This window comes from Vicia villosa, linkage group LG5 (assembly GCF_029867415.1).
Source record: "Vicia villosa cultivar HV-30 ecotype Madison, WI linkage group LG5, Vvil1.0, whole genome shotgun sequence".
Lineage (NCBI taxonomy): Eukaryota > Viridiplantae > Streptophyta > Magnoliopsida > Fabales > Fabaceae > Vicia > Vicia villosa.
Window position 1 is genome coordinate 90,962,258 of NC_081184.1, and position 24,580 is coordinate 90,986,837.

Consider the following 24,580-nt stretch of genomic DNA (forward strand, 5'->3'; position numbering starts at 1 on the left):
TTTATTTTAAAACAAATCATTTTAAAATCTGTTGAAATGTACAATTCAACCCTAAAACAAATTCCTATCATTATTCAGTGATAGTTAATTAAATTTAAATTTTTTTATATCTTATAAATAAAAATTTAATATTTATAATATACTATCATTAGTCAGTATTAGTTAATTAAATTAACTTTTTTATATTTTATAAATAAAAATGAGATAAATATTGAAAATAATATAACATCAAGAAAAAAAATGTCACATAATTTATGACATAATCCTTTTTACATTATTTTTAAATTGTGACATTTATCCTATGTATGCACATTTAAGATATTGTACTACTCTAAAGTACATATTTTAGTTTACCACTCATTAATTAATTTAACATTATAAGCCGTCATTGAGCTATGTTTTTTTCTAATTAAAATTGAGTATATTTTACGCGCAGCTACGAACAATGATCTATCGAGTCGGAGACGATCACGATAATCAATAGAATGTTTCCTTAAAAAAATTTAACACTACTGTATACTTAAGATTGGGTTTGAACCAATAATCATTGATTAAACGGTAAAAGATCTCTTATTATCTCATTCAAGTGATCTTGAATATCGCTAGACTATATTAAATTTATTAAAACAAAATAAAAAAATTTATTATTGATTATTACAAAAGAGATAGAACAAATATTTATAACTAATAATTATAAAAATAATATATTTTATAAAAAATACGTGATAAATATATGCTCATTGATTATTATAAAAATATGACAAATAATTATAACTAATAATTATTAAAATAAATACTTAAAAAATATTTGTAACTAATATAAAAAAAAAAACACAAGACACGAGACATTTGTTTCCATTGATAAGTATAAAAAAAAAAAAAATTCTTGCCATTGACTATTATAAAAAAAAGTTTAAGTATCATTTTAGTCTATATCAAATCATCAAATTTTGTTTTTGGTTCCTATTAAAAAAATGACATGTTTTGGTCTCCCTAAAATTATTATGCATGTAGTATCTTATGTGAGAATATGAGAATGAATATATATATATATATATATATATATATATATATATATATATATATATATATATATATATATATATATATATATCAAGTGAGAACATTTTATAATAAGAAATGAGAGAAACAAATATCAGCCTCTGGATTCATCAAGAGAGAGAAATTAATAGCCACATTAATGTATTAACATTTTCTCTCTCGATTAATCCAATGATTAATATTTATTTCTCTCATCTTTCATTATAAAATGAGCATATCAAGTGAGAGCATTTTATAATGAGAGATGAGAGGAATAAATATCAATCATTGAATTCATCAAGAGAGAGCATGTTAATACATTAATGTGACTATTAATTTCTCTTGATATGCTCTCATCTCTCATTATAAATTGCTTTCACTTGATATGCTCCACATATATATATATATATATATATATATATATATATATATATATATATATATATATATATATATATATATATATATATATATATATATATATATATATATATATATAGGACGTATCAAGAATGATATTTTTATGTGAGAACATGAGAATGAATCTGAACCATCAGATTTTAAAATAAATGGTGAAGATTATCCGTCAATCTTTTTTCTCTCCTCCATCATTTTATATATATATATATATATATATATATATATATATATATATATATATATATATATATATATATATATATATATATATATGACGTATCATATAAGAATGACATTTTTATGTAAGAACATGAGAATGAATCTGAACCATCAGATTTTAAAATAAATGGTGAAGATTATCTGTCAATCTTTTTTTTCTCTTCTCCATCATTTATTTTAACAATGGAGGAGAGAGAGAAAAAAAAAGATTGACAGATAATCTCCACCATATAAGAACTTTTATGGTTCTAGAAAATACCAAAATGTCCTTGTTGCTTCCACATTATGCCACGTTTACATTATTCAAAATGTTTCAATTTCCAACTTTTACTTACTACTTATTTTTCTGACTCGTATTTATTTTCTATTTCTCTCTCTTGCACATCCTTCTTCCTTCTTTCTTTCTTCTTCATTCTTCCTCTTTTTCTTCTGTCTTCTACATCTTATTCCTCTTCTTCTTCTTCTTCACTCTTTCTCTTTTTCTTCTGTCTTCTACGACATTGTTTTTTGGTTTCAAAAACAAAATCTAAATTTGCTATTAACAATATCGCTAACGAAGCCCTAGTCGAAGCCAATAAAAGATATCGAAGTCTTACTACAGATGTCGGGTTGCTCTCATCGCATTTGTGAACCGACATCCACCATTTTGGGTCTGAATAATCCACACCTACTGATTCAATGGTAGGTTTGATAGTTATTGAGATTTTAATTTTAGGGTTTTCTTTCTTTTGGTATCTTTGTTGGAAAAATTCAATATTTTTTGGATTTTGAATCATGGGCTTTCTTTGTTTTGTTATATTCATATGAAAAATGTAATCTTTATGGGTATTGAATCTTGGGTTATTTGTAGGTTATTGCGGAGAGGCTGTCCAAGGAAGACATTGGTGGTTTGAAAGAGTAAGTTCCTCACTATGTTGGTGTTGGTTCGCGGCGGACGACGATTACTATTTCGAAACATATTCGGTTTCAATTTTATCTTTTTTTCTTTTGATATTGTTTATGTGTGCATATTTCAAACTTGGAGTGACATGTCCTTTTGATTGATATAGGTAATAGTTAGTTTGGAGTGACTTTGTAAGTTTTAATTTTAAACTATATTTGATTTTTATAGATGAACACATTATTGGATATGTACTGTTATTAAGAATTTATAAGATATGTAAATAGAACTCGCTATTTTTTTATGCGACATATCAATTAAATATGTGTTCCATATTCTGTTTCTTACAACGAACTGGTTGTAAATAGAACTCACTATTTTTTCATTGATGTGTTGCTTCAGCTGCTATTCAACGAATTGGTTGGAAATTCCATGTATGTGTGGAGGATTTCAAGTTGACGGAGAACATTGTTATGCGGGCGTGGTCGAATTGAGTGATGAGCTTGGGTGTAGACAATTAGCCTCGGAGATTCACTTGCGTGTAAATGATTATTTCCCATCGATGTAGCTAGATATTAAGATATTGAACGAATATGAGGTAATTTTCCATGTCGGCTGCTGAACTGATGCATTGGGTCCTTATCGGCTCAAACACTTTTTCATGATATTAATTATTTATTCAATTTATACCTTTTTCAGTATCTATAGACTACATATCAAAGAGGTTAAGCGATTTCGTGTTCGAAATCTACATCAATGAGCTGAAGCGATTCTGTTTTCAAAAGCTACATCAATGAGCTGAAGTGATTTCGTGTTCGACACTACACCAACTTAGATCGTTCATGTTTTTAATGCCAAATCTGTTTTATGAAAAGGTAGTATTCCAATACATGTTGCAATTGCATATGTTTCTGGTTTATATTTGATGCAGTACTTCATAAGTGTTCTTTTAAGACAATTGCATTTGACGCGTTACAATTTTAATATTACGTTAAACTAAATACGATTTACTAACTGAGGCTATGTTCTTATTGGATCATATTTGCATAGGCTTTGGGTTTGAAGGCACTGAGTAAGAATGATAATCTTGAGAGCAAGGTGAAGTTTCCAAATACGCTACACAACACATTTCGAAAATTTTAGGTTAGAGCTTTGGGTTTATCTTTTTTAATATTTTGAAGTTGAGCTACATCAAAATGTCGTGGTTTTCCCAGTTGAAGAGAAGTTGTTTTTGCTTGGTGGTGATTTTTTGCTTGATTTTGTAGTTTAATCTTTTTCCCTTTTATTGTAGAGGAAATCCTCTGAAATTGAAAAGGCATCATATTGGTTTAGTCATTGTTGCAGTTGGTTTTTTTGGAGTCATGTTCTTATCAATATTTTGGTTGGTCTGGTGCAGGTGAATGATTTGGAGCACAGAGTTGTTAACAGTAGTCACAGAGCATGTTCTTCACAAAGGTACCGATGTTACATTTGATTCCAAAAACAAAATTCTCAAAATCAATAAACATGTAGTAACAGTTAGTTTTGACTATGGAGTAAGAGTATAAGCTTTTCTTTTTTCAAAAGTCGGCCACAGTTTTGTATGATAACTTGAATGCCTATGATGGTGATCATATTGAGCTTTCTAAATAAGGTAGGTTTCTCTTAAAAAAAAAAAGCCATGCACAAAAAATGGAAGAAGGTCCAATGATCCTTTATATGACAGGACAACACTTCATATTGATCTAATGTCCAATCTCTCTCACTCTCTATGAACTATCCATTATATATAACTCTGCACATCAAACAAGAAACTATTGTCCTATAAATCTTGCCCATCCTGAATCAAATTGAACGTGCATGATTTGACGAACAAATATGTTGGAAAGATGAACCCGGTTTTTTAATTTAACTTAACATTCCTGATTCTATAATTTCTTACACGACTGTATTTTTTTGCATATGTAACAGTTTATTTTGTACAAGCTGTAATTTATGGATTAATGATTTATGCAATGATTGGTTTTGAATGGTCTGTGGTAAAAATTTTGTGGTACCTATTCTTCATGTATTTTACCTTCCTCTACTGCATTCTATTCTCTATGGAATCTCTTCTCAGGATTCATAGTCCCAAGACCAGAAAGTTTTCAATTTCCTCAAATTCTTAACACTTTTTTACTTTTTAGCATAGAGGAATATAGCTAGATTACTACATTCTTTTTTAATGGCTTGGACTAACAGAAAATTCAAGTGTGGTGGAGATGGCAGTGTTGGGTAAATTCAGTGGCTTGGAGCTTGTATGGATGGTTGGTATCACAATATGGTGATATAAAACACAAGAGTGAATCAAGTGATGGAGAAGTAACAACAGTGGAAGAGTTTTTTAGAGATTACGTTGGTTTCAAACATGATTTTCTAGGAGTTGTTGATGTTGTTAGTGTTGCATTTCCAATAGCTTTTTCTTTGACCTTTGCCATATCAATCAAGGTGTTTAATTTCCAAAAGCGTTAAAAACATACGAATTTCATCTAATGAATAAAAGATCCCACAACCATTATCGTATAGAAATTTCAATCTTTATGTTGTTTCTTTACTCTGTATCTTGTCATTTGGTTTTCTGTCAAAGAATATTATTCTAACATTAGTACTTCTGTAGAAAGTAGAATATATTATATAAATTTTGTTTCTTTGATTTTTTTATGGCACAATGATGCACTTAAGACAACATCTTTGTAAATGCTTTTGTTATGTCTTACTAACAAATCCTGCACATAGTTATCTTTTCATCACTTTGATGTTATACATGTTCAATCTAATATAAAATTTCGAGTTAGTTTTAATCTATGTTGCGTTTGATACTGAACAAGTTATGCAAGTTTTGTTTCTTTGATTTTTGGAAGTGCATAATTTTATCTTAATGTTGGACTATTACATAATTCTCATTCGTTGTAATATTTCTCATTCATTAAATTCGGGTTGTTAGTTCTCATAACAAAAATTACATGAAGAATGAGAAAGATAGTAAAATGAGATTTAAAAAAGAGAGAGGATAAAGAAATAGAAGAAAAAGATAATTACATAATTTAGTTGTATTAATTAACAACATACAACTAAAAATGAATTGACTATTGTAAATTTTTTAATAGATTCTTTGATTATGTGTGAGAAAATAAATTTGAAACACCTTTTCAACTATATTATAACTAAGAATAAAAATTAACTTACTTTTTGAATTGTATAAAAAAATTGAATATTTTTAGTTCCAGGCCAACAAATTGTCTTTCCTTTTTTTAGTTTATTTTATTAAAATTTATCAATATTAAACATTTCTGGTAACAATGTGTGTAACACATCACTAACCGTGTGAATGCACGGGTAACACACTAATATTGTGTGAACACACGGATAATCAGGCCAAATTTCATATAAACGCACGGGTATTACAAACTGGTGACATATCTGCGATCGAAACTGGAACTCGTGCGGACGCACAAGTAACCAGGCCAAAATCCATATGAACACACTGGTATTACACTAGTACAGTGTGAATCCACGGGAAACCATACCAAAATTCGTGTTAACGCATAGATAATCCATCGGTACCGTTCGAACGCACGAGTAGCCAGATCAAAATCTTTATGAATGCACGGGTTAATACATTTTTTGTACAATTAAATAAAATAAAAAATATATATTTAAAATAATGTATGAGTTCAAACACAATAAAAATGTGTTGTTTTTTAATTATTTAAGTATCTAATATTTTTATTTTGTAATTATTTTTAATTTAAAATATAGTTTTTTTAAAGATAATACATGAATAATTGAAATATATATTCTTGATGTTTTACTTAGAAATTAAAAAATTGATACAATTTTATTTTTATTTTAAGAATGACATTTTAATGTGAGAACATGAGAATGGATCGGAACCATCAGATTTTAAAATAAATGGTGAAGATTATATGTCAATTATTTTTCTCTATCCTCCATCCTTTATTTTAACAATGGAGGAGAGAGAAAAAAATACTAATAGAAAATCTCCACTATTTATTTTAAAATCTAATTGTTCAGATTTATTCTAATGTTTTCACATGAAAATGTTATTCTCATATGATACGTCATATATATATATATATATATATATATATATATATATATATATATATATATATATATATATATATATATATATATATATATATATATATATGGCATATCATATGAGAATGTATTTTTTATATGAGAATGTGAGAATGAATCTGAACCATTGAATTTTAAAATAAATGGTGGAGATTATGAGTGAATCTTTTTTTTCTCTCTCCTACATTTTGAAATAAATGATGTAGGAGAGAAAAAAAATTCACCCATAATCTCCACCATTTATTTTAAAATTCAATGGATCAGATTCATTCTCACATTCTCATATAAAAAATGCATTCTCATATGATATGCCATATATATATAACACAAATATTTATTTGTAATGAATATAAAGAAAAAATACCGAAAACATATTTGTTATCCATACATAAAATAATGTAACAAATATGGTTTAGATGATATGGACCAAAAAGAATTAATGGCTCAAATATGGTTTGGACCAAAAAAGACGATGGGAGCTTGAATTGCAAATGGACCTGCCTTTCTTGTTATATGCACCTTTATCTAATAAAACAAAAATAACAAAATAATTGATTCTAAATTTAGATTAAAGTTGTAAGATTGCAAAAGGTTAGAAAAAATGAACAAGAAACACATTAACTATAAAATTGAATAAAATATGTATAAAAACATAAATATGATTTTTTTTTTGATTATTTTGAATAAAATAAATATAAAAAATACCAAATGTAATTGATGCATATGAAAAGTCAGGGAAAATTTAGGGTGCAACAAAGTAAAACTTTCTTATTTAAAATTTTGTTTTAAAAATGTTTGGTTATGGCTAACGGAAACAATCCCGGATCGACAATCGTCTATCTCGAACCGTTATAAAAAAGATTAGGTATGCGTTAAACCTTATCGAATGTATACGTTAGATGAGAAACTACAATCAATATTTTTTAACACACACATTCGAATAAAATGATTCAATAGTAATCGATTTCCAATGAAATAACAAACAAAAATTGACTTAAGCAATTTGTCGAACACTTGGTGTGCAATATATTTTAATAAGATTTTTCTTTGATTTTAATGATATCAGAAATGTTGTACCCCAAAATTTTCCCTTCATATTTCAAGACAATTTGTTTCAAGAGGTCTCCTCATGCTCATAGGGTTCTCAATTGCTCAAGGGTACTCAAGGTTTCATCAGACAAAGCCTCCTCTTAAACAATGGACCTCTAACTAGGATTTTGATTTCTTCAAAGGAAATTGAACTTCCAAGGCCTCAAGCGGACTTCATGGTGTCTCATATGTCTCAAAGTATCTCCATGTTAGGTTTCAAGACTTACAGCTCAAGATTGTTCAGTCAATTGCTCAGATGATCAATAGTCGATTGTATTAGGTAAAAAGTCAACTATGGTCAACATACAGTCAAACTTCAAGATTTTTGGCCAACGTCAAGGTCTTGAAGTCACATTCATCATTTGATCAAGGGTTGATCATGATTCAAAGAAATCTCAAATTCATCAAAAGGCAAAAGTTACTAAATTTGGATTTTCTTAAGGAGAAGTCAACTGAACTTTGACTAATCATAACTTTCACATACCTCATCATAAATTCCTCAACCAAAGCTTATTTTGAAGAAAATTCAATTCTCTAAAACTTTTTTCTCTTATAGTTTTTTCGAAAAAAAGTGCTTCATTTAAGAGATATGAGCTCGTACATTACATGTCATTTTGAAAGTCAACAAAAACACACATTTTGTCAAAAATGTTTACAAAATGATAAAGGCTTCAAATAAAAGGATGACTAACAAGAAAGTATTAGGAGACATCTTGAGGTTTCCAAAAAGTCCAAGATCATCCTCATATGATAAAAATTGAGCAAGTTATGAGATGCACAAATTGGGCAATTTTGAGAAAATTCATGAAAGTCAAAATGACAAAACTTAAATGTTTGAATCAAGTGACCTATCTTTTAAGGTCTAAACATGATTTTGACCTAATCAAGAACCCCTAATTATATTCATATATTTTTGGTTATTTTATTTCTTTTTATTATGATTTTATTCAATTAAAATCAAAATAAATCAAATAAAATACCAATTAATATAGTTTAGGTATGTAGATATGATTTTCAAATAAAATCATGAGTCCAAAATCATATCTTTATGATGGAGAAATCATGTGACAATTGTTGGTACAAGATTGAGCAAATATGGAAGCTTTTCATACAAATTCCCAATCAAATTCCCAATCAAATCAAATCTCCAATCATCCAATCTCATGATTTCTTTGCAAACAAGTTTACCTAATTCAATCTACTATAAGTAGACAACAATTCCAGACCAGGAGAAGAGGAGGGGAGGACGAAAAATTCTTGCTTCAACAAGGGCGAATTCTAGCTCCATCAACATTATTCCAAATCGCAAAAAAAGCTTCAAAAACAGGACAGACCGGTTTCAATCTTGCAGCCATCTCCAAGCTTTCTTAAGGATCAAACAAGCATCCAAAAGTTGTTTTGAAGCTAATTCAATCATCACCAACATTCAAAACATCGTGAAGCACTTCTACCAAGTGCCACTGTTTGTTTATTTTTTTAATTCGATTACATTAATCACGCATCATAAACATGTTTTGATCATATATTATTGTTTGTATGAATGCATATAATGTTTATGAATTATTTGTTTTGAGAATTAGTGTAGGTGTCATGAATTACCATGGCTAGGGTTTGTTCTTCGTGAATTTGGGGAACCCTGGCTAAAAGTTTGATGGATGCGTAAAAGTCTTTCATCAAAATGAAGACGAACAATGTTTAGCGTGTGTTTAATTAGTTTGAATTTTTGTGGTTTTGTTTTATTATGTTATTTTTTATTTTTCATGTTTATGAACAGGTTTCCTATGAATTGAGTTTAAGTCATTCCTTAGCGCACCAATGTGATTGGCCAAGTGGATGAAGCTTTATCCTGTGACTTCAAGGGGGCGGGTTCAATTCCCACCCCACACAATTTTTTTGGCTTCTTATTTTTCTTTGCTTATTTCACATTCTTTTCTACTTTATTAACCAATAATTAACATAATCATAAACCTTCACTGACCATGAGTCATTTGTTAAAAACCTTAGTAATAAGGGTTTGGCCAAATAATTAGGGTTAGTCTTAATTTTAGGTTTAGGATGATTAATTTAAATTAGGTTTTCAACCAAATAATTAATTAATTTAATTTAGTTAATTAGATAATTAGGTTTTCTTGGCCAAATAATTTAATTAATTAACTTAGTTAATTAGGTTTAATAACTTTAGGATTTAGATTACTTTAGTTAATTAGGATTTATTAAAATTAATTTCAACTTAGGTTTTAATTAATTAGGTTTAATTTCAATTAATTAAAATTAAGTTTCTATTACCCCTAAAACTTTTTTCAAACATTGAACTTCTTTTTCCTGATTATTTATTTTCTTGCTATTTTTAACTGTGACTGTTACCAATGATAATAGCGTAGATTCAAATCCCGCATTCTTTATAATTATGTAACTGCTCACAGGTTGTAATAGCGTAGGAATTTTATTTTTTTCGCACTTTAAATTCCTGTAATATTAACTGTTAGTAACTAGGATTTGTATGACAAGACTAAAATGAATTCTAGAAAACCCTAATCCAAGATTAAATAAATGAAAGCAAACACTCCTCACACTTGCACCTCTAGGATAACCCTCTCTTCGTTGCCTTATAAATGGTCATGTTCTCGAACATAGGGGTATCTTAGCAAAAGACGCTTACAAGTAAATCATCATAGTCCCTTCGGTACAAAAGATCATAGTCCCTTGATGACCCTTCGAGTTGCCTTCGAAAAAGATGATCTTGTCCCTCTGTGACTCTACAAAAAATGATGATAGTCCCTTCAAAATTGCCAAGGTATCCTTACAAATGTTGCCTTCGATGACCATTTGATGACTCTACGCCTGTCCCTTCACATCCAAAAGAAAAGTCTACTTACCAACTAATGGTAAGGACAGTCCTATCCCAAAGGGAGAAGGAAAATAATAAGAACGACCTTGAGTGGGTGAGATAATCTTAAATGCTTGCTCACAAATCAATTACTTTTCACACCTTACTCCTTCACAATGTTTTCAAAAAATAAACACTTTGTATACATTCATACGAGAATTATTACAAAGTTAAACTTTTACGAAATATTTCTATACACACACCACTTTTCAAAAAGGCAAGTAAAGTGAGCTAAGCATTTAAGAGCTCGTGGATAATCATGGATACAAAGGGTGTTAATACATTCCTTTTGTATAACTTACCCCCCGAACTCAAAATCTATCAAGGTCTTTCCTATTCTTTTTAGCCTTTCCTTATTGGATAAAAGAAAAGTCGGTGGCGACTCTAGCTATCCGCACATTTGGATAAAAACCAAAAAAGTCAGTTCTCCCACCGTATTACAAGAAATCAATTACAATCACATAGATTGCAATTGACTCAACAAAAACAGTTTGAAGTATTAGACAAAGAAATTATCTCTATGTATCAATAGCACAATCAATGGTTTCATAATTCACAAGTAAACGTAAGAGAGAGTGTGAGAGAGAGATAGAAGGTTTTGTTTCGGCAGATCCCCAATCGGCCTTGTTGTGGGTACGTCTGCCCCAAAATCCAAAGGAATTGAGTTAATGAAAATTAACCTTTGCAAAGGTAGTTTACAATAGAAAAAGTAGCAATCCAACCCTCCAAACCCTATGTTTGATGTTGATCCTAGCTTATTATGTTCCCTTGATCTCGAGCTCGATCAAGTAACCCAAAACTTCCAATTTGATCCTCTAGTTATCACTACTCTTTTGATCGAACCCTTTTCTTCTAAGCTTTCACTTGGCTGAATCCAAATTGCGAACTATTGTGACCCAAGATTACCAAAATTATTTCCGGTTACTGCTACTCCTTTGATAGAAACATCTTTCTTCAAAGCTTTCACTCGGCTTAATCTAAATTGTGCAATCTCGTCCCAAGTCTTTCAATTGATCCTCAGTTTATTGTTACTCCTTCGACAGAAACCTGTTCTTCAAAGCTTTCACTCGGCTGAATCCAAATTGCAAAGACTTGTGCAAAACCCCCAAATCAATCCTTGACCTTGGAGGAGAACCCCAAATGGATTTATCTTGAAACTCCCAAAATATTTCCAACCAAATGGGTTACAACAAACTTACTTGGACCTTATCAAACTATCTCTTGTTCACATAACAAAAAAGATTATGTATAGTTGTTGTATATATGCAACGAAAGAGGATGAATATGACGAACGATTCTTTGTATATTTTTGGTTTCAATCACTTCGAAATGATGTATGAATGTGTGTGTGTGTGTGTATATATATATATATATATATATATATATATATATATATATATATATATATATATATATATATATATATATATATATATGCGTGTGTGTGTGTGTAGTGTTAGAAAGTAATAACATAAACAATTGGACAGACAAATTTATAAAATTGGACAATTTTAAGTCAAGGGAGTTGACCCATTCGAGTTAGGAGTCGACTCTAATAAGCTAGAAAAGATTTGATGAAAAAATGCATCAGTAGGAGTCGACACATTTAAAGAGGGAATCGTCTCCTAGGAGTGGGGACTCGACTCATGTTGTCTGGGAGTCGGCTCTAAATGGACATAAACAAAAGAATGAAAAATGCTACAGAGGGAGTCAACTCACAACTCGGGGGAGTTGACCCATTTGTATTGTGTGTCGACTCCTATAGTCTATGAGTGGACTCATACTTGGAAAAAAGTTTTGTTTCATTTTTTCTTCAGAGGGAGTCGACTCCAAACATGGATGTGTCAATTCCAAACATAGTTTTTCATTAAAAAATTCATATTTTTGACTTGATCAATTGCTTTTGACTTGTTTTATAAGTGTCTTAAGATGAAAATGCAACCTAGACATAGTAAGATAAGATCCAATGTACAAATACTACATATTCCTAGTTTTGACATCATTCAAAATATTTAAGAGAGGATATTGCACTCAGAGGTTCAATATTGGGCCCTTAGACATTAATCTTATTATGCGGGATGAGAAAATTCCATCTAGGTCACTCAAGTTCCTTAGCATGCTTTGTTGAGTACCTATCAACTGTCTTTATGATCATTCAATTAAGGACTACATTTGATCAGCAATAAAGTACTCGACTCTACATCTAGGGTCCATATAGTGCTTTTAGGTCGAATGTTGATATACACCACTATCACCATGAGAATAACTTATGACATTTTTCATAATATTCTATGTAGTATTCTCATGGCAGATTAATTCAGTATAAATATCACTCATAATATTCACACCTATGTTAAGACTTGATAACTCTTTAACCATGATCCATGAGATGTGATCATTAGTTTATCCACATAATAGTCTAAATGTTTTAATGTTACTTTACATAATAGTCTCAATGCATTAACATAACATGAGTAGTGATGTTTGACGTATCAAATCTATGAACAGGAAGTGAAAGGAATGCTTTGGATCTTTCATTCGGACAAGTATCGAACGAGAGTCCTAAACACATATGTGTTTAGAGCTCTCGTTGTTTAGAACTCTTCGTTAGGATTCTGTCTATATTGTTTTTAGACAAGTGAAACAGAATGCTACAATATAAATATATATATATATATATATATATATATATATATATATATATATATATATATATATATATATATATATATATATATATATATATATATATTAGTGAAAACAAAATTGACCTCGGTTGGAAAATAAAACCGGGGTTAAAAATGACTTATTTTTAGATTAAAAATAAAATATTTAGGAATGCGTCGTTTTTAATGAAATAAAAACATAAAAAACGAAGCTGTTGAGATTCGAAACATGTATTCTGAACTAGTTTATTTTTCGAATTTTAACTAAAACCAACGGAATAGATTTTATATTTTTAAAATAAAAAAAAATATGGCGCGTCAATGAATTAAACTTCGATTTTTCAATAGATGAGATAAAATCATTGTCAAAAAAATATATTATTTATAGTAATAACTATGTCAGCAGCATAAAGAAAAATTGATGGGGAATATGGCAAAAATGGAAAGAATATTCCATTAAAAGGTTGTGATGAATAGACTTACAGAATTGGGCCAGAGGGAGAAAGCAAACACCCTCAATCTATGGAAAATGTGTAGGAAGTCAAGATAGTGGAGCACAAAAATTTGTAAACATTTCCACTCAGTTCAAACATCAATGAACAGCTCAGACTTATATTCTTAGATCACAGCCGACATGTCTAGCATCCATCCAAATAGCATCTCGTTATCCATTGACCATAGTGTCTAAAACCAATGATTCCAAAGAAGAGAAAGTTGGATAACGAGAAGCAATAAAATATCTATCATAACAAATACATTTCAACCCAAAACAAAAAGTCCTCTACACAAAAATGTTGCTAACATATATTTCAAAATTGACAATATACTTGTTATATGCTATTTTCCTCTTTTCAATCAATAAATGTGATTTACATAAAGTCTAACATTAATTCTCCTAAAAAATTAACCAACAATAAACATATTGGATTATGACCATGTAACATTACAAATCAAGATACAGATATTGATGATCTAGGTTTATATGAAGTATCTTCTTCTCCAAGTAACAGTGCCTTCAAAATTGCCTCACCTAAGCCACTATAATGTACAATCAAATGGCCACCGTCTATAACTTCATGATATTGTATCCATGGTAGCTTTTCTGAAATGAATCTTTGAATTTGAGAGGGAACTACTTTGTCTTCATAGCCTTGCCAAATGTGAACCGGAGTTCGGTTTTTGTCAGGGAATGGATTACTAAGCTTCATTGGATCGAATTCCCACTTTCCAAAGGCAATCATCCAATCACCCCTTAGAGTGTCAAAAACAACTTGGTGCCTCAGCATATCCTGTAAATATGAACATACATACAATCATCACATTTACCTTACCAATGTTTTAAGAATCGGACTGGACCAGCCGCTTCAATCGGGAACCAACTGATCAGCTAATTGGTTTAACTAGAGTCGGTTCTCAGTCTCTTAGAATCAAATGGAACTGGGTCGGACCTAGGTTGGTTAAGCCCTTTTTTTATTAGAACTTATTAATTTATTTATCAGTTGTCTGGTTCAATAAGTTAAACTGCAAACGAAGGTCTCACTAGTTCAATCTCCGGTCCGATTTTAAAATATTAGTCAGAGTCGTCTCAAGTTTTTGGAGGTGCAGTGTAGGTTAGCCACGGTTTAAGAATAAAAAAATATATAAAGACTCTATTTAACTACGATTTAACTGTGACAATATTTTATGAGGCCCTATTTATCCAAGGTTTAACTGTAATAAATTTTGGGCCATGTGCGGTAGTCCGCCTTACACGCCCTCAAAACGACCTTAATATTATTTATAATACAAGTTTCAAAATAATGTGACCGCAATTTAATCTGCAACATTAATATTTGTTATGGCACTGCAACTGTGATTGAAGTAGTATCAACCACATTTCACTACGATTTAAGAACTGTGACGCGACCACGATTTAAAACTCTACTACGAAACTTTAAACTAGTTGAAGGAAAGATGTAATTTACCTTAGTAAGCATCGGAAACCCGGGAATTCTCTCTAAAATTTCAATATCTCTTTTGTTGAAGAATGCTGGGTTTTTCTCTATGACAGAATTGGAAGGGAGCCATGTTTGAGTCACCCACCAGTGTAACAGTCGAGGGGAATACCTTGCAAGCCACATAGCTATCTTGATAAGTTTCCTTCTATAATCATCCTTTACAAGACTCTTTGGAAGGGAAGGCCATTCATAGTTGATGGTTGGTGCTATCATCACCACACCAGCTAGCCTTCACAAATGTTGAATTTGTCGTCAAATTAATATCGCATTTTTAACATAAACAGAACATAGAATTATATAAAAATATGGTCTCAAAATCGAAATTGCATTTAAGCCACATAATTTGAAACTTGAGATTGCAATTTACCTGTTAGGGATATAGTTGAGACAACTCCAAGTAGCATGCGATCCCATTGAAACTCCAATCACATAAAACTTTGATCCTATTTGTAACTGATCAGCAAGTTCTTCAATGTCAAGTGCTTCACTTTTCAGTGTGCGTTTCGGGTTTGGATCACTTTGTCCATAACCAGCTCGATCATAATGCAGAATATATACTCCTAGTTCATCTATTAGTTCCTGTAGATTCAGTGTCAATGTCATCTTAATCAGCATATTTAATGGATGCAGTGCAAAGATGCATCAAAATTACATTGACCTTCCCTACAAAAACCAAAATTATCTTATGTGATTTTTAATACGGTAGCGCACACGATTTAAAATCACACAGCAATTGCGATCCGATGCAGTTGCAGAGACTACTGCAACAACATTACTCCAGCCCCAATTACAGATACTCAATTTCAAACCATCATTTGTGCATATTGCATAGTATCCCAAACATTTTTCCTCAATTTCCACTCCCTCCCCAAAATTAAGATCTAAACCCATTAATTCAGCATTTCATATAAATAAACAATCTCAGATCAAATCAAATCAAATCAAGGGTAAAATACCTGGGATGCTGGAAAGTTCATATCTTTAGAGCTTCCAAATCCATGAACAACAACAATACTATGCTTAGCTTTGTCCTTTGCAACACCCATTTCTCTATAAGCAAGGTACCTTCCATCACTAAGCCTAATCCTTGATGAAACCACATCACAATTCCCACCACCATTAACAGAATCATCACTGTTTGGTGGAGGAAGTTGAGTTCCTTGATAAACCATTCCCAATAAACCTATGAACAACACTATAGCTGCTTTTGAAACCATCTCTGAAAAATTCACAATAAAAGATATATAGATAGATCTATCTATGACAATTTTTTCTTTTTTCCTTTTTTAAATATTTATTTTCAGTATAATAATAAATAATCAAATCATATAATTATTATGCAGATGAATATGAATGAAACTGTATAAGGTAAATTTTTACCTGTCAAAATTTGAATCAAAGATGCTTTGAATTTGATTGTTGAGTAATTTGACTGGTTGGTTATATGTATTTTGACTTTGTGAGATTATTTTAATTTTGGTTTTATTTAATTAGGAAGCAGCATCATTAAGTTAGCATAAAGAAAAGATTTCAGCATCTTGTTCATGTTAGTTTTTGCAGAAAATGGGCCATAGAGTGTGTCAGAATGTTGAGAAAAGTTTTCTTAGTCTAATATAATCCACGCTTATTAATATCTTTGACCCTACACTAAGTATTTTCGTGGCTTACATTTTTTCAGTAAACAGATTAAATTTCTGAGTTGGAATATTACCCATTTTAAATATAAGATTCTTTTGATAAAAAAAATAAATAAATACGATTTTTATGTAAATGACAGAAAACAAAAAATCAATGTTTATGCTTTGTATGTAATTATTATTTATAATAATAACATATTTTCAATTTGATGGATAACGCTTCAATGTTTAAATTTGTGAGGGAATAAAAAATAATGTTTGAGTGATAATGAATTTGAATGCTAAAGAATGACACACTTTCTATCTTTTATAGTTGGAGCAGTTTAAATTGAAATTGGAAAGTACGATGTGGATCATAAATAGCTATCTAGTTTAGCTAGAAGGTTGGTAATGCTTCTGAAGTGGAATTGTTTGCTTTAGGCAAGAATAGAGGAACACTTATTTCTCACATTTGCTTCCTTGCTTCGCCTCTAGGCCTTTCGTCTTTGGCCTTATGAGTGCCCCATAACAGTTTCCCTTTAAGCCCTTGTCCCTGCTTCAAAGGACAAGGACTTGTCGTGTATGCCATAGTTTGACGGATTGGTTTAAGGAGACAAAGATCTTTGACATGATGTCATTATCATTGAGAACAATTGCATTTAAATGTCTTTCTTACAATAAGTAATGTTTTCGAAGGAACAAGACGTGGATCTCTATACTAGTTGGTAATGATGTTTCCTCTTTCTTAGGGTACTTGAGTATTTTGTACAACCTTTGACAAAATCTCGACCGTGGATGGTGCGTAGTGGATAGTAAGATTTTCAGTGGTTGAGGCACATGTAAAAGATCTATGAAGTATCATTTTTTTCTCTTTTCTTCCATTCACCGCTTGTAAAAGATATTTTTCCTGTCTTGTCAACTTTGTTCTTTCTCGTGAGCTATTTTATTCCAACTTCTTGGGTAAGTTCATATGTGATATTCATTTGGAGGCCTTTGACACAAATAACCAACCTATTTCTTTTAAGGTAAAGCCAACTTCTTATTCTTGCTTTCACTCCCTTTTTAGGATTTTTTGGATAGTGAACTTTTTGATCTCTTTGTCATTCAAATTCTTGTTGTTGGTGTAATCGATGAGACTTCTGAATCTCCATATTTCCCATTTGTGTGTTGGAAGTGTTCTTTAGATTGGATATTCCACCTACCATGCATCACAAGGGAAATGGTGACATTTCTTCAGAGTTAGTGGATCATAAGACATTGGATACAACTTCTACTTTCGCCTATGAGAGTGGTTTGGTTCGAACCTTTACTGAGGTGAGGCCCTAGTATATCTGGGGAATCATTATCCTTGAGAACGATAAGAGTGTGTGTAATAAGTATGATGGGTATGTTATCCCTTTTCATGAGTGTATGTTCTCTATGATAGCTTTTCGTCTCCTTTTCAACACGTTTTAAATAAATTTTGGAAAGCTCGAATTTCCTTAATGTGAGTATCTAAGCTTTTCTTCTTTTTATTCTGCATCCAAGAAAATATATCAGTTATATGTTGAAGGAGAGTCGAAGAATCCACAACAACACGTCTGTAGTTGGCAGACTACCAATCTTCAAATTCCTTGGTGCAGTAAAAGAATTTTTGAATTCAAAAGGACTCAAATTGATTACTTATTTAGCGTGAAAGTCCAAACACTCCTTATAATATGCCTCAATTCACTTATCAGTAGCCAGACAAATTTTGGCCTCTTTGATAAAAAAGGATCTTGGCAGGAATTGACTGAAGTTGAATTATCTTTCTACCAAATTGGGTTGGTATGCGATAAGCCCAAATCCAATTTCCATCCAAATGTCGAGAACATCAATTTGGCTTCCTGGTGAAGAAGCTGGAAATATTCTTCTAAACCACTATGGCCTATAGCTTTGACTGGAAAATGGTGCTATAGTAAAGACAAATGTTATACATTTCAGAAACATAAAGAAATATTTTTCGAAAGCCTCTATGGTCGAAGAATTACTATCATTTAGGGTCAGGGAATCAAGCTTTATACCTTCGACTTATCTTTCAAAAGTAGTCTATACACCAATATTTAGAAAGGGTTCAAAAGTGGCACTAAGCCAAAGCTATAAGAGCCTGATAGGACCACAGACCAAGAAGTTCTCCTCAGGGCTAGTTTGTTTTTTGAGGTCACGAAAAGAAATTCCTAATGACTCATAAAAGGCATCCTAAGATCCGTTTACTAAGACATGCGTCCTTTTGTAAGAGATATAAATTTCTTGGTTACTTGGAGGGAGCTAACAAAAAAAATGAAATAGGATAGTCAAAGGGTGAGGAAAGCAATGTGCTCATAGTCGGAGACTTCCTCCTCAATTTCGTCACGATGTTCTTTGATGTAGTTGCTGAAGTTAGGATGATCAAAAGTAAAATTAGGTTTGGTTTTGTGCTTAAGAGTGGGATAAAAATTTTCCCTAGTTGGTCGAAGACCAATAATAGCAACAATATCGAAAAAGAGTGGGAGTGACCATCCTACATGGTAATAAGTGTTAGGGATTATAACTGGGTCTAATTTCTTATAGTTGGATCAAATCAAAAAATACTTTGATCTTTCTTAGTATGTTCTTTCTTTTTTTTATTTAGTGTAACCAACTAAGATTAAGATCATTGATGGTGGAAAGAGAATAGAGGAACAAACTATTGGGATATTCCGTGAAGCCCAACTCAAAACTCCTATTTATAAATATACGAGGTTTGGATGATGGTGATAAGAGGAAAAACTTGTCCACTCTGGTTGATTTCATAGAGGATCTGGGTAAAGGACCTAAAAATGCATGGACAATTCTTGTAAGAGAAAAGGAGATTAATGTTAGAACAAGATTTGTTCTGATCAATATTCTTAGTTTTGATGATAACAATATATATGAATTTTGTATGAGATAATGTGGTACTCTAATCCTATGCAATTTCCATTTCAGGAATCATATAAAGAGTATGCACAAAATCAGCGCAAGAAGCACTGACTCAGAAGGTTCAGCATGCAACATCAAAACATGCTCTGGCAAGACATCAGAAGATGTTCAAGCAGAATCAAAACATGGTCTAGTGAAGCATCAGAAGAACTTGAGATCAGAAGCACAAGCACTGAAGTTCTCATGGTATCACGCTAGAAGCACTTCAAGGTCAGAAGACAAGAAGATCCTCTGCACCAAGATGTTTGTACTCTGATGATATTCAAACGTTGTATCTCCAAACATCAAATCAGAAGCAAGTACAAGATGGCAGGCTACGCTGACTGACAAAAGGAACGTTAGAAGTTATTAACGGCAACGTCAGTAGACACAGCAAAAGCAAGGCTCAAGGTAGTTTACAAAAGAGTGAAACATTAAATGCAATGTTGTATGGATTACGTAAAGCATTAAATGCTCTCAATGGTCATCTTCTCAAACGCCTATAAATAGAAGTTCTGATGAGAAGCTCAATACAACACTTTGCGCAAACATACTGAAACGCTGTTCAAATCAAAAGCTCTCAGAACTTCATCATCAACCTCACTTCATTACTATTGTAATATCTTAGTGAGATTAAGCTTAAACTTTAAGATATATATCACAGTTGTGATTATAGCTTTATAAGAAGCATTGTAATACTCTTGTAAGAATTTACATTCATTTGTAAAGAACTAGAGGAGATCAAGTTGTGATCAGATTCTCTAGAAAGTCTTAGAGGTTATCTAAGCATTGTGTTCCTAGAGTGATCAAGGTGTGATCAGAATACTCTAGAAGACTTAGAGGTTATCTAAGTGGAAAACCATTGAAATGTTGTGTGATTAGTGGATTAAATCCTCAGTTGAGGTAAATCACCTTGTCAAGGGTGGACTGGAGTAGTTTAGTTAACAATGAACCAGGATAAAAATAATTGTGCAAGTTGTTTTTATCTTAAGAGTTTTGAAACTACACTTATTCAAACCCCCCCCCCCCCTTTCTAAGTGTTTTTCTTTCCTTCAATTAATACCTAGGAAGCCCAAATGACAGTTTTCTCCTTCTCCATTGGAGGTTCTGGAACGTAGTTATGGTTGTTAAAGAGGATGGGTCCTTGAAGATCAGTAGGGGAATAAATCGGGAGTTGCTTCATTCTATAAGAATAATTCATTTTTATTAGACCTTGGGTAGAAGAAAGTATGGTAAAAATGAAGTTGCAAAGGTGGTGAAATGGAAGAAATTAGATAAGAGGAAGTTATATAGGGTTTGAAATATGACGCTTTGTTTCCCACCTGAAACCAAAACAAGTGGCATTTTGATTTTGATTTTGAATTTGTTAATTAATGATTTTCTTTGTAATTTAATGCGGTTAATTCTTGGCCCACAATGGCCTTGGAAGTTGGAATCATGATGATGGATACACGTGTGTAAACTGATGTGGAGGCTAGGTGGTAGTGGTCATGATGAAAATAATGTATGCATACTACTGTGAACAGTGTCGAGAGTTTATTAAAAACGACACTTTCTTTAAATTTGTAAACATGATCGAAAATGACATTTTTGGGGGCATTTGTCAGCCAATGATTTTTGACTCAAACATATTCTACAAGAGTGGGGATATGAGATAAATACACAGGCTGAGCACATGTAGCTAAACCATGTCTTTCGATGCCAAAAATTAGAAAGCTTCGATAAAAAGAAAAGTTGATTCTCGACAAAAGCAGTTATAAGACCTGAAGATGTTTTTCAACATAAGTAATGGTTTTTGCAGCATTTCAAGAACTGAAAGACACGTGTAAGCAAAGATGGGGACAAAAATCCACGTAATAGTATATGTGTCGAGTGTTGGAGAGTTGATCATTATTGACGGTTATTAATGTATATAGGATATAAGTAGTTCTGGTCTATGTGACAAGGGTTCACATTTTCATTTTACTCTCTTTAGAATTCACACATCCAAGTCATAAAGATTAGAAATTTGTGAGAAATGTATGAATTATGTCCCATTTTTTATTTAAGTATTTTGTTTAGTTATTTTACAAGCTTTTTACATTTATTTTATCCTTTCAAGCAATTATGCACTTTACTTCTTAAAATTTATACCCAACTATTCTACATTCAAACACTAATTTATCAAGCATGAATACTTTTTCTCAAACCTTTTTTGTACAAAATTTTATTACGATTTCTTTTTTTAAGTTTAATCCTTTAAGTGAGTTAAAATTGTGATTTGTTCATTAAAAATACCAGTAAACATATACACAACGTTTCCTTTTTTGTGTGACCCCATTAAGTATGGCCATGTTTGTAGGTTGCCACTTTCGGGCAGTGAATTAGGCAGTGAAGGAGTCACACATACCCTTATATGAATTTGTACTCACGCCTAAAAGGGTTTTAAACCACGTCATCATGGCTTTCCCTAGGGTCACTGCAAATAACTTTCACTTCAAGACCCCTTATGAATGATAGTAACCAAGCATGTTATCTACATGTTCAGTATATTTATTCAGATCTCTAGTTTCGTCGTAAGTTTTTAACTTTGGAGATTTCTCCAAAAACCTTAGAATTTTGCTGTCGAGGATGTAGACAAATAACATATTCTTCTTTTGCTATAGAGGTAGAGCATTTGTGTCATTTCATTCCCTTCTCTGAGATTGGTATGTCGGTGAATAGTGAGGATGGAGAACCTTAGGAAGTTATGGCTACCATTCCTTCTTTCTGAATTAGACAGAGGGGTCCTATGCCCTCGAAGTTGGTTGTGAGCCAGTGTTCTCGGGGCATCTCCCTATGACACAACTATACCATTAGAGACCTACTCATGTATGGAAACTTAGTTGCCCAGGGAGATTGCCTCCTGTATAATGTTATCCCTCGGTGGAGCATATTGCAGGTTCTCTTTAATTCTAAGTATCCTATTAGCCAATAATTGTGATTTTTGTTGGTGTACTAGGTTGTAGATGTTGTTTTGTAATTCAATTTCTTCCTACACTCCAAGATTCGCTTGCTGCAGCTGAAGGCTTGAGAGCATTTCTTGTTCAAGTACAACAGGTTGAAAAGGAGGTTAATGTGATGGTTTGCATTGGTAAGATTTTTGTGTAGGTCTGAATAACGAGAGAGCTTGGAACACTCGTTGACCAACTCTTGGAGGAACGTAATCTTGTTGCTTATGGCTAGATGGAGATGCCACCAAAATTGGATTATCTTCCACAGGATAAAGTGGAGGAAGAGGTGGAAGCTTTGGTAGCTTCGGAAGATGCAATAACATCATGTCGTTGGGTGGCAGACCGAGAGACTTTTGATGTTAACATACTCGATAAGTTTGATAATAGATCTGTTTGAGGAGGAGATTGAAGTTTAAGGAAAAGGGATCAATGATCTGGATCTTTGGTGGAGAACAAAGTTTTTCATGAAAAATCGTGGGTATCTAAAAGTTAATTCTCACACGTGGCATTATTGTTCGGTTGATAACTAGAAACATTAGATGAGGTAGTGAAGTTGCGTCTCACTACGATGGAGCAATAGTTTCGATGCGACATAATAGGGTGGATCTGTAAGATTAACACTCTAACGCCTAAGTCAGTTAGAGAATCAAAAGTAATGTGAGAGTGAGAAAATGATGTGTTTCCCTCTTATATATCAAGAGCGATTGAAATTGTTTGGGCGTGATGCAAGATGTCATGCAGACAACCGTCTAATTAAATTGAACAATGATTAATACTTTGGAGGGTGGAATTGTGTGCTTCTGGTCAGAGTCGAGGTCCACCTTTTTCGTGCACCGTTTTATTTAAAATATTCTTTTAGACCTTTTGTCAATGACTTTACGGATAACCTACAACAATAGTCATTAATATATAAAACATAAAAATTAAATTATTTCTATAAAATAGAAAAAAGAATATGCACTGACAGTGTAAAATATTTTTAGACCATATACCAATAACGTACGTGTATTCCACCAAATCACACTTTTAATTTTAAAATATTTACATGACATGGCTGAATGTTTTGATCCTAATGAATGAAGATGTAAAATTATTTTACATGGATAGTGCACTACTTTTAATCTTTATAAAATTATAATAGGATTAAAGATAATTAAAATAATAAATAAAAAGGAGAATAATAAATACTTAATAGAATTGTATATTAATTTATAATTTAATATAATTTTTTCAATGATTAATAATAAATAGAGTCAAGACCATTTTGCCCTCTCACAAAAACTACATAACCCAAGTTAATCCCCCACAAAAAAAGACTCAATTTAATCTCTTACAAAATTAAACCAGGACATATAAATTTGAAAAGATCAAAAAAAGCCAAAACTTGTTCCTAGAAGGAATAAAAAAAATTAAATAATATTTATTTGAAATAAAATAATACATAAATAAGTATTTACTTATTTCAAATTAATTCAAATTAAATAATAATTAATTTAATAGTACTTCAATTAATTATTAAAATATATATTTAATACAAATTAAAGAATCAATAATATTTAATTAATTTTTAAAAATATTTAATAGTATTTAAAAATATTTATTTAATACAAATTAATTTAATAGTAATTCAATTAATTTTTAAAAATATTAAATTAACTCAAATAAAATAATAATTAATTTAATATTAAATCAATTAAATGTTTATTTATTTATTTATATGTGATTAATTATATT

The 24,580-nt window shown here is 31.3% G+C and overlaps 1 protein-coding gene and 1 long non-coding RNA gene across 4 annotated transcripts; one reads left to right on the forward strand and one right to left on the reverse strand.

Annotated features, from left to right (window-relative positions):
* The first annotated feature begins 2,072 nt into the window (after nucleotides 1-2,072).
* On the forward strand, nucleotides 2,073-5,094 carry LOC131606855 (uncharacterized). 2 transcript variants are annotated; one of them, XR_009285078.1, is made up of 6 exons: nucleotides 2,073-2,361; nucleotides 2,531-2,577; nucleotides 2,963-3,158; nucleotides 3,260-3,435; nucleotides 3,611-3,703; nucleotides 3,957-5,094. It is a non-coding gene; the product is annotated as an uncharacterized LOC131606855 (long non-coding RNA). The 2 variants fall into 2 exon arrangements; XR_009285079.1 differs by having other exon boundaries at nucleotides 3,611-3,658.
* Nucleotides 5,095-14,151: 9,057 nt separating this feature from the next.
* LOC131606856 (uncharacterized) lies at nucleotides 14,152-16,893 on the reverse strand. Of its 2 annotated transcripts, none has more exons than XM_058878960.1 (5): nucleotides 16,702-16,893; nucleotides 16,278-16,504; nucleotides 15,689-15,900; nucleotides 15,289-15,550; nucleotides 14,152-14,613 (listed from the first exon to the last, which is right to left on the reverse strand). In XM_058878960.1, the coding sequence occupies exons 2-5, from the start codon at nucleotides 16,491-16,493 to the stop codon at nucleotides 14,275-14,277; spliced, it is 1,029 nt and encodes a 342-aa protein (XP_058734943.1). In that variant the 5' UTR covers nucleotides 16,494-16,504; nucleotides 16,702-16,893; the 3' UTR covers nucleotides 14,152-14,274. The 2 variants fall into 2 exon arrangements, with proteins under 2 accessions (XP_058734943.1, XP_058734942.1); XM_058878959.1 differs by having other exon boundaries at nucleotides 16,278-16,540.
* Between the last annotated feature and the right edge of the window lie 7,687 nt (nucleotides 16,894-24,580).

What these genes read in the sequence shown, in the direction of transcription:
- LOC131606856 (XM_058878959.1), bottom strand. Translation starts at nt 16,538, where the DNA reads ATGGTTTCAAAAGCAGCTATAGTGTTGTTCATAGGTTTATTGGGAATG. An exon ending in CTCAACTATATCCCTAACAG is followed by an intron (nt 15,551 to 15,688) that starts GTAAATTGCAAT and finishes ACATTTGTGAAG; the next exon opens with GCTAGCTGGTGTGGTGATGA. An exon ending in GGTTTCCGATGCTTACTAAG is followed by an intron (nt 14,614 to 15,288) that starts GTAAATTACATC and finishes TCATATTTACAG; the next exon opens with GATATGCTGAGGCACCAAGT.